Here is a 20,995-nt window from a genome sequence, read left to right on the forward strand (position 1 = left end):
TTTTATTGTGTTACTTTCAGTAAAAGTGTGGTTATTTTATTGGCTTGTGTTTTTTTTTTAATTCAGTATCATTAAAATTGAGTTAAATTTAAAAAGTCTTTAAAATTTACTTTATATTATTTAATAAAATAATAAATAATCATTACAAAGAATTTTCAGGTTCGGTTTTCGGCCAAGTGCCTCCAGAATTTTCGGTTTCCGTTTCAATATATTTAAAACCGCAATAATATTGTACCGTGACACAAGTATCGTGATAATATCGTATCGTGAGGCCTCTGGTGATTCCCACCCCTACTATGGTCCAAGCTAGTCAAGGTAGTTTAGATGAGTGTTTCCCAAGCCTACTCTTAGAGCTGAACCAACAGCACACATTTTGGATGCTTCCTTAATCTGACCCATCCATTTCATGTCTTGGAGTCTCTAAAGAGCTGATGAGTTAAACTGGGTATGTTTGATTAGGAACAGTTTGAAAATGTATGCTGCTGGTGTGCCTCCAGGAACAGGGTGGTGAATCACTGGTTTAGATAGCTAGATTTGGTTAATTAGCTCGACCGCCAGTTGGAAGACCTGCTGTAGTCCTGGTTAGGGTTGCAAAAGGTGGAAAATTTCCAGTAAATTTAGGAAATATTCCAGAAATTTTGGAAACTTTCCAGGATTTTTTGTAATATTCCAGGGATTTTTGGAAAGTTTCCGGAAATGTTCCACCCCTTTGCAACCCTAGCCCTGGTAGACTATATTGGTCAAGACTATAAACATCCTTCGATCTTTGGTGGTCAAGCTGGTTTTTGTAGCATGACAATTAGTTTCATGTTACACAAAACAAAATGACCACCTTAAGTGTGTATGGTCTGTTTTAGTAACTCAACTATTTTACCAATTAAGATAATAATGGTCATCTAGCTCCACCAGCAAAGTTATGCTGTTAAACAGTATGACTATGCTTATCTTAACACTAGCACTAACCAGCATAAACAAGCTTGCTTTGGGCAGCAAAGTAGTCTAAATTCCAATGTTTCCCTACATGTTTGGTTATGAGAGACTCAGTCAGACAATTTCTCAACAGGTACAGAGACAATCCTTTTACATACTCATTTAGACTACTTATACCATTTGTCACTGAAAAAAAATATGAAGAGGAATAAACAAATCTCCCATCATGCAATGACAACCACCATCTCTGAACTAAAGAATATTAATAGACTCATCTAAGAACAGGGAGGCAGTGCCTTCCTGAGAGGAATGGCAACACACTGTATTGACCCGTTCTATATGGGTGACCCATAAAACAAAGAACGAGCACCCTGAGTTTTAAAAGAAATTGGGACAAACGCAACACACCACCAGACACACACGAGCACATGCTTTCCCCAAACAGTCACACGTACGTTCACTGAACAGAACAGGCTAGGACGGGTCATTCCTATAGAGCGTAAGTCCGTGGAGGAAGCAATGTTTGAGTCTCGCACCCCGGACTGAAAACTCCACACCATGTCACAGGGTTAAAGCTTTCTTTATGCAGTATTAATGCAAGGAGCTGTAATCTAGGTTACCCTTAGAAAAGCCCCTGGAAGCCCATCCAAGTGTCTGATCAACTGCATGGAGGGCTCGCCCACAAACACACACAAAGGCAGCACCGACCCCAGCTGCTTTGATGTCAACACTCAAGCGATTGCTGTCCACAAACAGCTCAGCGTGCCCTAATTTAAGATAAAGACTATGGCTCTGTCTCTCAAAGTCCTTGTAGACTAGAGCTCTCTATTTCCTGATGCTATTAGGGATGTAAAGAAGGGCTTATTATAGTGAATATGATAATTACAGAGGCTCGAGATAGGAATGAGTATATGTGTGGGACTTTTCATTCCACAGAAACACACTCCCACACACACAGTGTGACCTGGGAGAATTCATTAAACCTGACCTGTGCTCTCTTGCAGCTCAGTTCCCTATGTACTGGGCTGCAACTCGTTCTCTTTCTAAAACAGTAATTTTTATAACACAGTACTACTAAACTGTTGGAAAAATGGCCAACATACAGTGTGCAATTATCCTTGTCAATCTACACCAGGATGAGGTCACTAAACCACTCTCACCCTGATATCTTAAGGTGTTCACTGCAAAAACAATGTCCTGGTAAGTCACACTTACCAAGGACTGAATCCAACTCCCTACTGTTTTTAAACCCAGAGTAAGAAGCGAATTAGCACCATGAAACACTAAATAAACCAAACCAGGCTGGGCTTCCATGTGCTTCCATTCATAGCGCTAAATCACTCAAATGTACAAATGTACAAACTACACACAGAACTTTCATTCAAATTACACTTGTTTCATAATTGCTATTACTGTTTCCTTTAACTACCCTCAGGAAATAAACATCTCTCGTGTCTTGTGTCTCACTTGCATCTCCTAGAAAGCAATTAGATAAAATGTAAACATCTGTTCAGGGTTTCAACTTTTCACTTGAACAAAATACCTCAGAAATCTCACAAAGTCAAAAACAATTCAAACATTTCTCATCTAATACCTCAAAGTTATCCACATTCATTTTTAACTTTATACTGACACTGTTTATAAATAATTGTCTCATTTACGTCTGTTTGTTTCTCCTAAGGAATTCTAGGAGAAATATCTAAAAGAAAATTGATTCCTAACTGAAACTTAAACGGACAGTTAAAATCCAAAAAAATAAAAAAATCAACTTCTGTCATCATGTATTCACCCTCATGTCATTCCAAACCTGTATGCCTTTCTTTCTTCCATGGAACAAAAATAAGATATCCAGAATGATGTTGGACACCAAACATTTTGGTGACCATTAACTTCTACTGTATTTAAAAAATACATACAAATCTCAAATTATCTTCTTTAATGTTACACAGATGAAAGTTAGTCACACATTTTTGTAACTATCCATATCCCAGTTTCAGTTTTGGGTAAACTATCCCTAATCAGTCTCCTGAGCTATGAAAAAGTGACCTCTCAGAAAAAAAACTTTCCTCTGTCTGCAATATCAGATATAGCAATCAGGTACAAACTCAATATCAACTCCAATATTTTTCAATACCTCCGCTTCCAATTTCAGTAGAAACATTCAAGACAAGTTGATATAAATCAGAGAACTCAATTAAGTCTTCTGAGGCATGGAAAAACAAAACCCTCTGAGCAGTAAATGTTCCTCTGGGAAGACAGCAAAGTCTGCGATCCCAAATCAGACATGAAAAAAAAAAAAATTCTAAGCTAAGCATTGTACACTAATGTCATATATCTAAACACTAATTGTCTCAAATGTTCTTTCTGAAACGAAGGAGAAACATCTGAGGCAATGCTACTGTCACATTACTCAGAAATCTCTGCAGCACTCTGAGCAGGATGGCCAGCCTCTGATATATGAATTATTAAACTCATAAATAATTATTCACAATCTTTATAGGCAATATTTGAAACTAAAAAAAAAAATAGAGTGAAAAGCAGCTTTGGCCAAAGCAGAATCTAGAAATGAAGGAGGAAAATGAACTACATCCACTACTGCGTGTAGTCAGGTGTGTGTGTTTGTGTGAGAGTCAGGGCTCCTCCAGGCCGTCCCGCCGTGGCGTCTAACTGTCTGGCCTCACTGCTGAGAACATGCTGCTTAATTGAATCCTACACCTGTTACTGGCAGGTACAAAGTGCTGCCAACAGGGGGCAGAGCTCTGTGTGGCACTGGGCATCCTCTTCAAAGCTGAATGGGTCGTTGTGTGCTTATTTACGTCAGCGAGTGTGTTAAGCATGTGGATGAGCGTCAGTGTGTTTTTAAGAGAGAGAGAGAGACAGATGTAGACAGAAAGGTAGGTGTAAAATACTGCTATTTTGTGCATCTGAATGCAAGCAAGAAAGAGAGAAAGACTGTTAAAGATTGTTGGACGTGTTGCTGTGTGCTTGGAAGCAGAGAGAGGGATGAAAAAGGCGAAGGGTCAAAGGTTATTCCTGTGAAATGAGAATTAGGATTGAGTTAATCTGATAAAGACTAGAAGGGCTCCCAGATTGTGTCCTGGGCAGCAGGGGGTTAGCAGCAAGACATAAACATGTGCTTTGTTTATTCCACGTACACATACACGCAAACACACAGATAGACTCACCTCAATAACATCCACATCCTTCAAAAACACATACTGCATCCAAATTCACACACAAATACATAGGCTTACTGTACAAAAAGCCTTCCTATATTTCAACACTCATAATTTCCAGGACACACAAATGTTGCTACTCCTATCATTATCATTCTCCCTCACAGAAGACATTTTGCATTTTTATTAATTTATATAAAATATTGTTTATTATGTGTATTTAGCTATCTGAATCATTAGGACACTTGTGATATCCTCATAATGCAGGGTTACTGACCTGAAATCTGAATACATCTACATTATGAGGACATTTTTGATCCCATAAATACGTCAAACCATTGCTAAACAGTTGCTAGGGTGTTCGGAGAGGCTTTTAGCACTTTACTACACGGTTGCTAAGTTATTCTGGGTGGTTTCCTACTGGCTTAGTTCAACTAAAATGAATATTCTGTCATCATTCACTCCCCCTCATGGCTTTCTTCTGTGGAACATAAATTAGGTTATTTTGAAAAAGGTCACCGTGTCTTTATGGACATACAATGGAAGTCAATGATGTCCCTTTTTCAAGTATATTCCTTTGTGTTCTGGAGTAGAAAGAAAATTGTAAGGGTTTGGAAAAACATATGAGTGGGAGTAAATGATGACAGTAAATGGTTAGGCTTTTATGGTCCCTAAAAATAACTTATCTTGTCTATGTGACATTTTCACCTGATTTAAAGGAATAGTTCACCCAAAAATGTTTGTCATTATTTACTCACCCTCATGTCGTTCCAAACTTGTACAAGTTTTCTTTCTTGTGTTGATCACAAAAGAAGATCTTTTGAAGAGCAAAACAGTTGTTGGTCCCCATTGACTTCCATAGTAGGGAAATAAATACTATGGAAGTCAGTGGGGATCATCAACTGTTTGATTACCAGCATTCTTTAAAATGTCTTCTTTTATGTTCAACATAAGAAAGAAACTCATACAACTTTGGAACAACATGAGGGTGAGTAAATGATGACAAAATGTTCATTTTTGGGTAATCTATCCCATTAACCCCTAAATATGTGCAATAAAACTGGGGATGTTTGCTTTAGCATAAAACAGCCATGGATGCCACTAGCATGTGTGCATTTGATTATGTGTGAATCTGTGAGTTTAAAAATACCTTGAGTTGCATTAGGACTTAGTGTGGCTGTCATAGCGACTGTACACCTGAGGGATGTGTACTGAAAAGGACAATGACGACGTACAGATACATTTTTCTTTTCTGTGCTCTCTCTCGATCACGTTCTGTCCCTTGGGCCTGCTCTCCCAGCCGCGCTGTCTGTCCAGAACAGTCTATCTGTGTCTGAATTACATCACATTACACCCTCATTGAAATTCGTGACCACCTGCACACGCTTCGGCTCTTTAGCTTTAACAATACACACACACGCACACAGTCTCCTATCTCTCTTACTGCCCAGCCGAGCGGCTGCCCAGGTCATGTGACAATGTGTGTGCGTGTGGATTATACTTGATATGTTGCCATGTTTTAGAAGGATAGTTCATCCAAAAATGAAAATTATGTCATCATTTAATCACATTCATGTCGAAACCAGTGTTGTTGTCTTTAACTAAAACTGAAATTATTAAAAAACCATTTCCGGTAACTGAAATAAAGCGAAATAAAATGTACATTGCATGAAAAACTTAAATTAAATTTAAATAGAAAGTAATAAGTTTAGGTTGCAATATCGAAGCATTTCTGTCAGAATCCATAGCAATGGGCTCTATGAGAGAAATGTCAATTGTGTTAGGGTCCTGATCATCGTGTCAGGGTTTATTTTGTGATAATGATCGGCTTACTGTACATTATTCAGCTTGTAACACTGCTACTTACCAAATACATCAATAAATGGACGTTAAGTATTGACTACGAAGTGCTACGAGAAGTCAAATCAGTTTTTCAGTTTAGCATCATTATACAAAAATATTTGACTGCAGAATATCACAATTGACCAATCAAAGTTGAGTATTACAGAGTTTATTTAGAGCTGAAAAGTTTTCAATATCTGCATTTTTTGTTCATTAGAGTAACTAGCTTAGCAATAATGCTAACGGTAAACTTTGTCTGAATTTTTCAAGCGATATTTGCATGGTTTGTGTGAGTGAGTGTTAATGTACGACCACATTGGACATTGTGTTCATTTCCATTCATATCCATGTGTACGTGGGTGAGCAGGAATGCTATCAAATGTAAAGGAGGTTTGCTGCGAACCAAAGTTCAAGTTTCTTAACCTCTGATCAGCCAATTCGTATAACAAAAAGGCGTTTAACCAGTAGAGGATCTTAAGGCACAAATTGACCTCTTGGCTCAATACACAGAATACAAACTTCAAAGTTGAATGGTAATGTGAAAGTGGGGAAGATTTTAACATTTTGAATTTTATATTATTTGCGATTTATAATTTATTTAAAACAGAAGCCAGAGAGCATGACATTACACCCTGTTGGCCGTATTCATTGTGGGGTCTGAAATAATTTAGCATATTTAAGGTCTTCTGTAGCTTTTAGTCTATGTTTGTTAGCTTCGATTTAATAGTGTTAGGGGTTGCACCGACCAATCGACTAGTCGACTTCAATGCTTTGCCATGACGCTTTAAGCTTGACGTCGACTAGTCGCTGGTCCTATAGAGGGCACAACAGGATAAGAAATCTTTGAAGGACTTTCACATTTACGCTCCGTTTCCAAACAGTTAAAATGACAAATAAATGCATACTCTGAAATTACTCCACAAGACATGTGCGATTATATTACTGGATGCTCGAAATTACTGGATGCTGAAGGGGAGAATGCAGGTTTTAAACAGCTTATTGTACAGGTAAGTTCATCACCGTTCCAATCTAATGCGCCGCTGCACTGTAACGCACACACATAGGCTTCAGTATGGAAGCCCGTTTCCGCCACTGAATAAAAAAAAAAAAAGGTAATTGCGACTTTTTATCTTACAATTCTGACTTTTTTTCTCATAATTGCCTGATATAAACTCGCAATTCTGAGAACATATCAGTCCCCCCCCCCCAAAATTGGACTTTTTTTTATCTTACAATTCTGACTTTTTTTCTCATAATTGCCTGATACAAACTCGCAATTCTGACTTTTTTTTCTCCGAATTTTGTGATATAAACTCGCAATTGCAAGTTAAAAAGTCATAATTCTGAGAAATAAAGACAGAATTGTGAGATATAAACTCGCAATTCTGAGAACATATCATCCCCCCCCCTCAAAACTGGACTTTAACTCGCAATTGCGAGTTTATATCACGCAATTCTGACATTATAACTCGCAATTGTGAGTTTATATCACACAATTCTGTGAAAAAAAGTCAGAATTGTAAGATAAAAATTCGCAATAACCTTTTTTTTATTTTTTATCCAGTGGCGGAAACGGGCTTCCATACTTCAGACAGTAGCTCGTATATCACGCACAGATCGCGCGCACACAGAATCATTTAGCGCGGAAATGTATTGTCAACACTGTTCTGTGATTTCTCAATAAAATATCTTAGAAACTGAAAAGTTCAACCATATATTTCTTAAACTTCAGTACTAGTAGAGAGACGATGCCAGGTAGAATTATTTCACACACACAATCACTCTCACTAATGCATTCATATGAATGCAGTCTTTACTGTGCTACTTTATCTGTATCTGATTTAGAAGCAGAAATCTGTGAGAAATATAACGACCCAAAGACAGCAAGAGCCATGTGGGCAGAGCTGTGTCATTGTATTCTCATTTTTGTCCATCATTCCACTGACTTACAATAGTAAGCATCATGTTCATGGCTGTGATGTAATGTCAAGGCTACTGGCTATTTAAAATAAGCGATGAGTCCTTGCATATGCCCTGCCCTAAATTCTTGTTTTAACAGGAACTGTGTCAATGCTGGAAAGAAAATTGCACTTTTAAACCATTTCATGGCATCTTTAAGGCCTAGTATGGCCACATTCTCACTATAGTCGCTGCCTACGTAGAGAACAATTCAAATCTGTCACTTAGCCTCGGCAGATAGCTGCCTATTTAGACAGTATCAACGAGACAGCTCACTAGGGTTTGGAACAGATCGTTCAAATCATATAGCCAGCTATAGACGATATGAGGCTGTATTATGCCTGGATCAAGCTCAGTTCAAATCTTGCAAAAGTTTGAAACTGAATACTCAAGAGACTGGCAAGAGGATCAAGTACGGCAGCCCCGGATATCTGTGATTGGCTGGCTGAACCGAATCAGGCTGCGAGCTGATTGGCACCATGGAGCGAGGCCGTGTGAGTGGAACCAGCTCTGCCTAACAAAGCAGCCATCTCACAGAGACACCAACTGCCACCGTACCCTCCCCTTTGGACATGTGCGGACACACCACGGGGAGGGAGCGACTGCTACAGACGCCACTGAGCAGCGTCCAAAACAGACAACAAAACAGAAGGGATTAAAAAGAAGAATGACGCCACTGGCAGATGACAAATTAGAGAGGAGGGACCAGTGGTAGTGTGTGGAGGGGGATCTGAGGTAGGCTCAGAAAACCTGTGGCTGCTTTTGAGGAACACATGAGAATTTGGAAGAATTTCAACTGAGAGGAAAGGAAACAGATGAAAAAGAGAGAGAATGTGACGTGGCGAAAAACAGATAGCTTGTAAAGAGAGACATTGAAGCACCTGGAAATGGGAGAGAGCATTTGGCAAGGGGTCGGGCAGTTATCAGCTCTACAAATCGTTACTCTAATCCAAAATAACGTACAGAGAAAACACAGGGGTTATCCTGAAAGAAGGAAGGTAGGTAGGAAGGAAGGAAGGCGTAAACAAAAAAGGGTCTGAAAGAAAAAAAAAGGTCTCAAACAGTATGGAGGGTCACTTTGGATCTGGAAGGACAGATACAAAATTAATCGCAAACAATAGAGAAATGAATAAATGATGGCTCATGAAAGAGGGTGGAATTGCACAGATGGGTGGAGGATATGGGTTTAGTGGGAGAAATGACTTCCTGTCCAACAGAAAAGTAGAGCGGAGGAGCGCTCGGAGTAAAGTGGCTTGTGCGAGTGTGCGTGAGAGAGAAAGAATAGAGAGCGTGCACGCATGCATGTGCCGCATTTAGTCGGCGAGCGTGTTTCCCTTGGGGTAGAAGTGATCAGATTAAAGGATGGTTATTAATTTCTCAAATAGACTTAATTGGAACTTTTAGCAGGACAGCTGGTGGAGATCTGCTGTTTTTCCTCAAGTGAGAGTTGCGTGCGTGTGTGCGCGTTCGATATGCATGCATGCATGAGGTCTTCTGTGAACAGGGATTAGTGTGTGGATGCAGGACCGTATGTATGATGGCGCGTGTCGGTGTTATCTGAAACAAGAACCAAATCTGGAAGGAGGTTCGGTTATAAGCCAGAGAAAGGAAGAGAGAAAACAAGTGAGAGAGAGAGAGAAAGAAAGAGAGAAGGAGGGATATAAACATCAAACATGAGCACTACACAAGGTGCTGGGTTAGGAGAGGGGGATGAGGGAAGGAAACGGAAGAGGAAGGGGAGGAGGAGGGTGGGCGGGGCGAGCTGTGGTTTTTATGTTCATTGTGGTCTTTACCTTTTTGGTCCACTTCTATTCAAGCATCGGAAAAAAGAGAGAGAAGACAGAGAGAGCAAAAGAAAGAGCGAAAGAGAGAGAGAGTGAAGATAATGAAAGAAAAAACAGGTGCAGGAAAAAAGAGAAAATTGAGATTAAATAAAAGGCTATCCTTTCTCAAATCATGTCATTCTGTCAGTGTGATGTAGGCTCTTTACAGAGAGGATGACTCGAGTGAGTAATGAGAGGGGAGAATGGCCTCAACTGCTTTCACAAAGTTTCGCGAAACCCCTTCCATTCTTCCTGTCACATGACACACGTACACTTCCCTCAGTCACACACACTCCGCCCCCTCCACTTCGCCCCCTCTCCCCTCCATCCGTCTGTTATTCCTCTTACCACGCTTCTGCATCTTTGGGCTGCTGTGAGAGAGAGAACATGATGCATGTTCGAAATGGCATAGCACGCATCTGGTTGCAATTCATAATGCAACGCAAGTTCTTAGCATTGCCGCAAGGTTGTATTATAGCGAAAATTTTTTAGGCCCCAAAATGTACAATGAAGAGGAATGTGAAGGCAAATGCTTCTAATATGCAAGTTCTATCTTATTTGTCATGCATTGCGAAATGTGTCAGGCTGCAACTCATAATGAAACACAATGCAACTTTTTAGCATTGCTACAAGGCTGCTATAGTGAACATTTTCAGGCCCAAAATGTGTCAAATGCTTAGGTATGTGGATGCAAATGCTTTTAGTATGCAAGTTCTATTTCATTTGTGATGCACTGGCCACAATTCGCAAACACACCGCAAGTTCTTAGCTTTGCTCAAGGTTGTGTTATAGCGAACAATTTGAGGCCCAAATTGTACAAAGCACAAGTATGTGAATGCAAATGTTTCAAGTATGCAAGTTCTATTTAAATTGTTGCGCATTGCAAAATATGCCAGGTTGCAATTCATAATACAACGCAAGTTCTTAGAATTGCCACAAAGTTGCTATTGTGAACAACTTTAGGATCAAATTGTACATTGCATAAGTATGTGAACGCAAATGTTTCAAGTATGCAAGTTCTATTTAAATTGTTGCAAATTGCGAAATGTGCCAGGTGGCAATTAATAATGCAATGCAAGTTCTTAATATCGACACAAGGTTAGCACATATTATTTAGGCCTATTGTACAATGCATAAGTATGCGAATGTAAAATCTTTTACTACGCAAAATATATTTCATGTCTAATGCTTTGAGAAACGTGTCAGGCCACAATTTTAGTGCAATGCAAGTTCTTAGCATTGCCACAAGGTTGTGTTAAGGCCATTTCGTAGGCCCAAAATGTACAATGCACAAGTATGTGAATGTAAAACCTTTTAGTATGCAAACAACTAAATAAATAGGCCTATACAGTATATGCTGTGTAGTAAGATGTATGCTAGTATGCCATTTCGAATATATTTCCAAGTGCGTTGGAGTCTTCTGCAGCTGTGAGGAGGAAAAAAGGGTTAACATAGAGACAGATTGATGCAGTGATGTAGAGGAGAGAGAGAGAGAGATAGAAGAGAGGTGATGGAAAGGCTGATTTCTCTCTGAACCTGAAGGGGCTGGTTCTGGCTCGGCTGGGATCGATAAGCTGTTCTTTCTCTCTTACAGAGCTTGACCACTTATCGCTTCTACTTACTGAATCCATCAAGATCCAGCTGCCAATCACTGATTGTGGTCTGTGGGACCATGTGGATTGGCTGAGGTACATTTTTGAGAGCCAGAAACAGGCTGAGAGGAGAAGAGAGGCCATCATAGTAAGGAAAAAGTTGGAGAGAAAAAAAAAGTAGAGAGAGAGAGAGGTCGGCAGAACAGAGGAACATTTCGTTTCCACTGCCTGCTGGAAAAACCAAGTTTGAAGCACAAGTTTGAGGTGGTCATTCTGATTTTGGGAACATGGTAGACGGTTTTCTGCCGGTAAGCTAAGACGGTTTACCCACTCTAACCAGCTTGCCAGGTCGACCTTGTGCTAGTCTCATATAGTAGCAGTTTGACTATCAGAGTAAAGACTGCTCCACACTGCATCATACTATAACCAGGAACTGCCTACTTAAGATGCGATAACCTTAGCAAATTTTCACGAAAAGGTCCACTGTTTATTGTTTATGGTCACTGCTCACACAAGTCATTTTCATACCAAGCGGCTTTTTGTTGGTCACTACAGCAAATCCGCACAACCAACTTGGACCTGTTGCGGAATCTGCTAGGGAAAATGTTTCGCCCTCATACGAAATTCCAGATTGCATGGATTCTTATTGAAACGACTGAATATCACTCAAGAAAATTTGTACATGTGACCACATCATCATACAGGAAGAAATTATTTGAATGACATATTAGGCGACTAATAGCAGTTTGATTTGTTTTTACATACCAAACAGGGGTGGGTTTATCTAAAACAGGAGAAAGAAACTCTTGCATAGACTGTTTTTGAGACTTTTGACAAACAATTTGCAAACCTCAGCCCCACCAGCTTGTAGCCTCTTATTCCCGGACATGTCCTGGCTGGGATTTCTAAATTGCCTAAAATGTCTGGGTTTCGACTTTGTTTTCCTATTCTTTTCATACTTGCTGAAAGTATCGACTGAAAAGCAGTTTGACCAACAGCGTGCAGGCATTGTACATAATCAACCAATTGTGGTCAAAGCAATGCAAACAGATATACATATACTGTATGAGGACTTTAGATAGCTTGTCAACAGAAAAACAGGACATTTTAGGCAATTCAGAAATCCCAAGCAGGACAAAGCACATAAAACCATCTGCTAATGGTTTTAGCTGGATTTTCCAGCAGCACTTTCCAGTTGTTCTCCTCACTCACTACACGTTTGGCCATTGCATGGTTCCTCTCTCTTTCTGGGTTTAGTTTACTCTGTGTGTTTGTATGTAAGAGCACAGCTTTGAAGTGTATGACAGAGACAGCCAGCGTGTGACAGTGAGTGACAGCTTGTCTGTCTCGCCGATCTGGATGTGCTAGCAGTTAGCCTTACCCATGGCTGACACACATAAGCGCTCAGTTAACCGCTAACGTGTTAGCGACATGTGTCTGCCTATAGCCGGCAACACGCAAGCAGCGTGTGAAGCTCAGCGTCTTTCCCCCCCGAGACCCTTTGTGTCTCCTAAAAGACAAACTGGAGTATCTGAAGAAGGGGATCTCGAGGTAGAGAGGGATGGAGCGATCAGCGGAGAAAAGAGAGGGGAAGAGACACTCGTTTCTGAGCCTGTGCGGGTTTAAGATTCTGTAGTTGAAGTCTTTGAAGTGATCTCACACATACAGACACACTTACACTGTCTGTATAAAAACAGTGGGCAGCTGTCACTGTCTAACTCACTCACACCATTTGAGAACTGAAGAGCAGGGGGACTAAGGATGGGAATCAGAAGGAATTTAGGTTACTTAAAGATTCCACTTAACCATTCCGGTTCCATATCGATTCCATTAGCAGTTCTTTTAGTACTTTTGTGGAAACAAAATGACAACTCTGCTGAGAAAAGAAAAGAAAAAAAGAGCTTGAGCTGGTTTTAAAGGTGTTTTGGGCCTTTTTTTAGGAAACCACAATAAACCAGCTAAGACCAGCAAACCAACTTACTGTCACGGGTGCACTGCTAAGCGGACTGAGGAGCAAGGAACGGAGAGAGACGAGGAGTACATCAATCCAACTGGGTTTAATTGACACAACGGAACATGCAACACTCACGCTATACATAATGACATGAACAATACCGGACCCTGGAGCACACAAAGGGAACCCTATTTATACACACAGGAGGAGGGGATGACGAGACACACCTGGGAGCAATGAAACATCAAGGGAAACACCTGGGACAAATTAAACATGGGAAAGGAAGGCACATGAGGAGCAAAACAACCACAAAACACGGAACAGAGTCTGACACTTACACTACCATTCAAACGTTTTTTTTATTTTTTTTATTGATTATAAGTAACAGTAAAGACGTTTAAAATGACACTAAAGATTTCTACTTCAAATAAATGTTGTTCTATTGAGCTTTCTATTAAAAAAAATGTATCATAATTTCTACAAAAATTAAGCAGTTTTCCTCATTGGTATGTTGCTATTGGAAATGTTTACAGAGCACCAAATCAGCATAATATAACGATTTCTAAAGGATCATGTGCCATTGAAGACTAGAGTAATGGAGCAAAATCTATTAAAAAAGAAAACAGTTAATTTAAATTGTAATAGTATTTCACAATATTACTGTTCTTTCTGTATTTTTGCAGCTTCGTTGAGCATTAGAGATATCTTTAAAAAAAATAAGCATCTTACCAAACCTAAGCATTTGAATGGTAGTGTAGGCTTGCTTAAGCAGGTATTTCAAAAGGGAAAATCCGGTTGTGAATGTATCTTTATCTACATGTTGTCATATGAGCAACCTGTCAATAAGTATACAGAGAACTACACAGTACACATAATACAGCGACAGTTCTCATTTCGAGTTTTTTTGACCGATTCATTAAAATGACAAATTAATGATCTGATTTGTAAGTGAATGACTACATTTTGCATAACCAGCAAGGACAGCAAACTGGAAAGAATTATTGTCTATGTATTTTCTTTGCTGCATTCACTCTAATTGCATTAAATTTAAACGGCAAAATCAAAACTGTATCATTTTTGTTGTGGCTTTGTAGATTCAGTAACATAAAATATACTGACAGTGTACTTTAGCATAGTGTTGAGTCTGCATCAGCAGAACAAAACAGAGGAAAGTAAATGTCATGAAAATTATTTGATTTGAGTATTTTTCCTGTAAAACTCCAACAGAAATGTATTCACCCTAAGGGTGACATAACAGAACTAATGCAAAGCGTTTCATTTTATTAAAAAAAATAGCCGACAGAGACATCCCTCTGTGTATGTGTGATTTCATCGCTTGTTTAACAGGGTGATGCAATCTGACGAGAGCATTATGCACTGGTCTTTGTATGAAGGAACAAGCTCTCTCTCTCTCTCTCTTTCTGTACAGATGCCTCAACAATGGTGATTCATATGAGACTTCATTGAGGGACCATGGCATATGTGCCGTCTCTCTGTGTGACCTGGATTTGAGTCATACCAAAAGTGTTTTTCCCCTTGAGCCAGAGAGAAAGACAGTGAGGAAGACAGAAACACAAAGATAGAACGACAGAGGGATAGACAGAAGGATAGATACATAGACCTATAAAGAGATATGAAAGAAATAACTAGAATGAAAGAAAGAATGATAGAATGAACGATAGCTAGATTGATAGAACGATAGATAGAATGATATATATATATAGACAGACAGACAGACAGACAGATAGATAGATAGATAGATAGATAGATAGACAGACAGATATATAGACAGAACAGACAGATAGATAGATAGATAGATAGACAGACAGACAGATAGATAGATAGATAGATAGATAGATAGATATAATGACAGAAAGATCGATAGACAGACAGAAAGAAGGATCGATAGACAGAAAGAAAGAAAGAAAGAAAGAAAGAAAGAAAGAAAGAAAGAAAGAAAGAAAGAAAGAAAGAAAGAAAGAAAGAAAGATAGAAAGATAGATAGATAGATAGATAGATAGAAATACAGTATATAGATAGATAGATAGATAGATAGATAGATAGAAGGGTCGATAGACAGAAAGAAAGAAAGAAAGAAAGAAAGAAAGATGATAGATAGATAGATATAAATACAGTAAATAGATAGATAGATAGATAGATAGACAGACAGACAGACAGACAGACAGACAGATAGATAGATAGATAGATAGATAGATGTGTGAATGTGAATGACAAGAATGTGACTGATACTGCAGGAGCATTTCTTCATAAATCTGTGATGGAAATGTGGGGAGAAAGAGAACAAAGAAAGTGTTAGTTGACTCATTCACGTTTCCTCTTCCACCTGTAGAGAAAAAGACCCAGACATCCACACAATCCCACAAACATAAACACTCGCACATTACAAACACGTCAAGCGCTGGTGCATGCGGACTCGGTTTGATTCTTTCAGTGGCTTCCAGCTTTATTTGCCTGTCACTGGTGAACAAGTACAGTGGCCCTTGAGCCTCCTTAGCCCAGCGGTCTCAGCAATGCTATCAATTACTCATGTGATAATGAGGGGCGCTAATGAACACACACCTGAGGAGCACAGCCAGCAGACGCCGCGGGCTTCGCATCGCCACCAGAGCGTGTCTCCACGCTAACATTTCTCATGCTTTTCTCTGGCATCAAGAGGTGGAGTTGGAGACGAATCCAGCGGCAAACTGTTTGCACATGTCACTCCACGCACATTCATGAGATTCACGAATTATGTAGGCCTAATACATATTAATGACTCTCAGCTGCGGCGGTTTCAAAGCTCTCCGTCTCTCTCTCTCACAAAGACAAAATTACACCAAAACACCTAGTGCTCATACATACTCCCACTGTTTAACACTTCCTCAAGAGTTTGGACTGGAATGCCACTAAAATATTTTCTCTCACATTTACATCCTTAGAAAAAAATCTTCTAAGGATTTATGAGGCTAAAATAAAACAAGCAAATGCAGTCAGGATGTGCACTGAATATAAACAACTGCATCTACTTTTCTTAGCTTCGGGTGAAGAAATGCAATCCTACAGCGGCATGGCAAGTTATACCATGTGTAATATTATGTGCAGTATAATTTTCAAAAAACTATTTGGGCATTTCAGCTACGCTTAAAATGTATGGATTTGATCATATTACACAACATAAAACAAGTGGAATTTATTTCCTAGAGAGAAATTTTTTTTTTTTGTGGTTGTCAAACATTAGTGGATCATGTTCTTAGTGAAACCTTTAAAATAAATGTTTTAAAATACATATTAGGGTCACTGTTACATAAACTTTTACAATTATCCAATTCCAAATGTCAAACATAAAAATTATTATTATTATTATTATTACACACATACTATTTTTTTTACAAACTTACAGTCTTACAAATGCACATTGCCAAGTTCATGTAGTTAATATAATTGAACAGTAATAATAATAATAATAATAATAATAATAGTAATGCAAAATTTGCTAAAATATATTAAATAAGCTTTACTTATCACAAAAAAGAGTTGACTGTAGTTCTTTCTACATAATTACAGTTATAATTAATATAATTCAACTGTAATGTTAATACAACTACTACTACTACTACTAATAATGCAAAGTTTGCTAAAGATAAATTAAATATAATTAAATATAATAATTAAATATAGTTTACTTTCAGCATAAAATAGTTGACTATGTAGTTCTTTCTACATAATTCTGCTTTTAAGTAATATAATTAATATAAATAATATAATAATGCAAAGTTTAAAATAATAATAATAATAAATTGCAGATATTAATTGATTTACTTTGTGCATTAAAGAGTTCAGTAAGTACTTCTTTCTATATAATTCTGTTTTTTAATTAATATATTCAATTATAATTACTATAAATAATATACTAATGCAAAGTTTACAAATAAATAAATAAATACATCGCAGACATTAAATATGGTTTATTTTAGCATAAAAGAGCTGACTAGCCACCCACTCCACATTTTGTCAGGAAGTGCTTTGCCATAGAAATGAATAACGTCTGATTCTGAGGACGTGAACAGCACAGAGTAATTGTCATCTGGAAATTACTGCAATTCTGGCATGATGCGACCACAACACTACTCTTAAAGTACCAAGGCATTAGACAGTTTGATTGGCCGCTGCTCCATTTGAGCCCATAAGTCGCCTATTGTGAAGACTAACCTAAGATGACGTTCCTTTAAACGCATCTAATTGACTTTTCTTGACCTGGCTAAGGTTATCAGATAAGCTAGTGCAAGTATCAAGTGCGTGCGGTCTTGTTATATAATGCAAAACGACACCGGACACCGAGGAGAGATGCCAACTGACTGGACTAAACAGATTTGTGCCACAAGAGCAAATGAGGACGTCTTACAGAGGTCGTGGATGCATTAATACTTCTTGGCCAACATGGCCTCAGGCTGTATGGAGTTCGAGCGAGTCTCCGCTGACTGAGTCAGGCACTGCTGTTTGTCTTTATGGGCCGCTGTTTGGAGCAGAGCTGCCTGTTTGTCATTTCTTCGGAGACAGTGAGCTCTGTGGATATGAGGGCCAGAAAGTTTGACTCCTGCTGGCAATCAGCACCCGACTTTGACATGTTGGCTGCGGTCGTGCGCAAACGAGTGTGTGTATGTGTGTGTGTTGGCAGGCATACTGACTCTGTCTTTAAGTGTATGTGTGTGTGTAAGACAGTTTGGCTGAATCTGTGGCCGTTCTGTCTTGTGTGGCTGTTATCATGGAGGCTTGCGCACAAACAGGAGTCTGTCAGAAGCGCCGCAAGCCAAGCTACGTCCTGGAATGCAGTAGCCCTTATTCCTCCATCCTTACATATTAAATAAACAAACAAATGGACATATGTCAGTGGTAAACACACCAATAACGGCGCAGAACGTGTTCTCCAGCAGCCGTGAAAGATAGGGCATTATCAGAGCAATTAGGCGCAGTAAATTCAATTAATCTCGACAAATCTCCACAGAGGCCCGAGCGATGCCACCATCCCCCGGTAATTAAAAATGGCCGAATTGGTTCGGCGTTCGAGGGGCGTGATGTCTGGATATAATTGAGGCAGGTTTCTATTTATTCCGGCACGCTAGCCAACAACATGTGGAGCCTGGAGAGGAGCACGTCCCTTCCGTGCCCACAGTCCCTCAGGGGAGACGCGACTGACGGAGGATTCCAATAATTGGCTCTTCTTTGTCACTTCAGACAGCGAGAACTTTTCATCATGAAGGAATCAGGTCCCAATTTTCCTCACCTCTCTATTCCTCAAACACCATAAACAAAGTTTTTAAAAATAGGAGATAAACTGCAAGTCAGCAGCTAGTTAATCATGCATCCTCTCACCTCGCACGGAGCTATTTCAAACCAACATGCTAGAGATGAAGACTGGGGAGGAAGAAAAAAAAAGAGGAAAATAACTGTGTCAGGCTAAATGAAGCGGTGAGCAGAGTGGTGAGGCGTGCAAGAGTTTCAGCTGTGACTCACCTGCCGCTCGCCAACATATGTCATGCTAACACACCGATTTAGCAGCCGCAAACTAGCCTGCCCTATATGCTTACTGTACTCCATCAGAAACACAACCTGTTGGAGAGAATCTAATATACTGTATATGCATATGCTCAAGAAAAAGAGAAAACATGAGATAACCGAAGTCAAGCCAGTGTTGGTTTTAAGTCATTTCGCTCCTGTCTGACAAAAACAACTACAACATAATAATAATAATAATAATAATAATAATTATTATTATTATTATAATACATACTGAAAATAAATACTGTCAGAATAATGAAGACATTTTTTAATGAATACAAAATAGCTAAATATTGCTAAAATAATAATGAAAACAAAAATTAGTAATACTGAAAAACAAAGATGAAATAATTAAAATTAAAATAAAATAAAAACATAGGCTACTATATCAAAAATTAAATGAAGTGAAGACAAAATAATAAAGTCCTGTGAAATTAAAGAAAGAAACACAAAATTTGATTACAAAATGTTAAAACAAAATGTTGCTGATGAAACAAACACTGAAGAGCAAATAATGAAATGCTGCCAAAATAATGCAAAACAAATAAAAAAAGCAGTCAAAAGAGAGACAAAATAATGTATAAACCAACAAAGACAAAATAATGAAAAAAGTTCAAATAACAAAATTGTCAAAACAAACACAACTAGCAATAAATATTGTCAAAACATGAAACAAAATAAACACAAGTTGTGACAAACAACAAATATAGAAAACAAAAGACAAGATAATAAAACACTGTTAAAATAACAAACTAAATATTGTCAAAATAATGAAGCAAAATAGATGAAATTCTGCCAACACAGACAAAATAACAGAATACTATTAAAATACGAAATAACAAAAAAAGACATTGAGTCTTTGAGAGAGAGGGAGAGACTAGCCGCTGCCTCTGAAGTAAATCTGAGTCTCGCTAAGCACCCGCAAGTGGAAAGCAAGGAATAGTATTTGCACTGTGTGCTTTGATGTGTTTGTGTGGAAGCGGATTGAGGATTACGGCTGCTGAGCTAAGGTGGTCAAAGACTGTGGGCTGAAGAGTCACGTGTACAAGTGTGTGTGTGTGTATGTGTGTGTGAGAGAGAGAAAGAGATGGAGAGTTTTAAAGATAAACGCTCAACTCTTCTGGATGCCTCCCAAAACCTGCAAAAGAAAGAGAAAGAGACAGAAAAATGTGGAAGTGATGGTGGAGATCGAATAAAAGCATGTCAAAGGGAACAGAAAAGAGATGAAGGCTAAGACCTTGTGCACGTGTGAGACAAAGAAAAGGAGAATTCAGCAGGTGAATCAAAAGAGGAACAAAGAACAAAAACACAACTGAGTCTGGACAAGAAATCAAAATTTCAGAAGAGTGATTACGAATGAGAAGAATGCTGGGAAAAAAAAAAAAAGAGAGAAAGGAGGATTAGCGGGCAGAGCGGACCGGCGGGTTGTAGTCCATCCTCTTTATTTCCTGTGGGAAGAGCAGAGAAACTGACCCCAGGATTATAGATTAGAGTTAATAACCCCCTTCCCGCTCACAGTAAAACCCATTAACTTCCCCCCCAGCACCAAACTATCCTCCTAAAGCCCCACAGACCCACCCTCCGCTGAGTCACGGCCCCGTCTGGACCACCTGCACACATAAAGTCGGCGCTCATGAGGGGGAGGAGGGGGTACCGTCTGACGGGAGATTTTCACATGAGCCCGGCTCCTGAACTCGCTGGAAATTCACACCTTGCCTCTCATTCGCGAGCGACGCGGAAAGCCGAGCGTTGCCATGGGAATATTAGCATGTGTGCGACTGGGTCGTGCAGTCTGAAATAAATTTGAGGTTTGTGTCAACATTCCCATTGTGCAACGCACGCACGTGGCTTGCCGCCTCGCTCTCGCAGCCTCGCCACGGCCCAATTTTCATTTTGATTGTCTGTCAGAGGGGAGGTAAAGGTGTTTAATGCCAGATAAAGCACCCTCGGGGTCATTTTGTTGCTGTGTGAGGCTGTGCACGAGTGTGTTTGTGTGCTTACGATCGCCAATAAAGGCTGAGTCTGCACAGCGCTGGGGATATTGAATGCTTATCTGCCCCACGTTCGTGTGTTTGTTTGTGTACGGAGCACCTCCCCGATGTGAAAATCTCCCTCAGCCTCTGGAACGTCGCACTGTCGATGGAAAAAAAACGGTTTAAAGTG

General features: G+C 39.3%; 1 protein-coding gene across 3 annotated transcripts in view; it reads right to left on the minus strand.

Annotated features, from left to right (window-relative positions):
* Nucleotides 1-20,995, minus strand: part of LOC107711219 (adhesion G protein-coupled receptor L1-like) — a 173,847-nt gene that overhangs the window by 38,321 nt on the left and 114,531 nt on the right. For 2 of the 3 annotated variants that reach the window (XM_016516157.1, XM_016516158.1), the window contains one exon: nt 9,701-9,715. The exons of the other annotated variant lie outside the window; for it this stretch is intronic. In XM_016516157.1, coding sequence (XP_016371643.1) covers nt 9,701-9,715 — 15 coding nt within the window. The remainder of the gene's footprint in view (nt 1-9,700; nt 9,716-20,995) is intronic. 3 annotated transcript variants of the gene reach the window in all.

This window comes from Sinocyclocheilus rhinocerous, unplaced genomic scaffold (assembly GCF_001515625.1).
Source record: "Sinocyclocheilus rhinocerous isolate Xijiao unplaced genomic scaffold, SAMN03320098_v1.1 scaffold115, whole genome shotgun sequence".
Taxonomy (NCBI): domain Eukaryota; kingdom Metazoa; phylum Chordata; class Actinopteri; order Cypriniformes; family Cyprinidae; genus Sinocyclocheilus; species Sinocyclocheilus rhinocerous.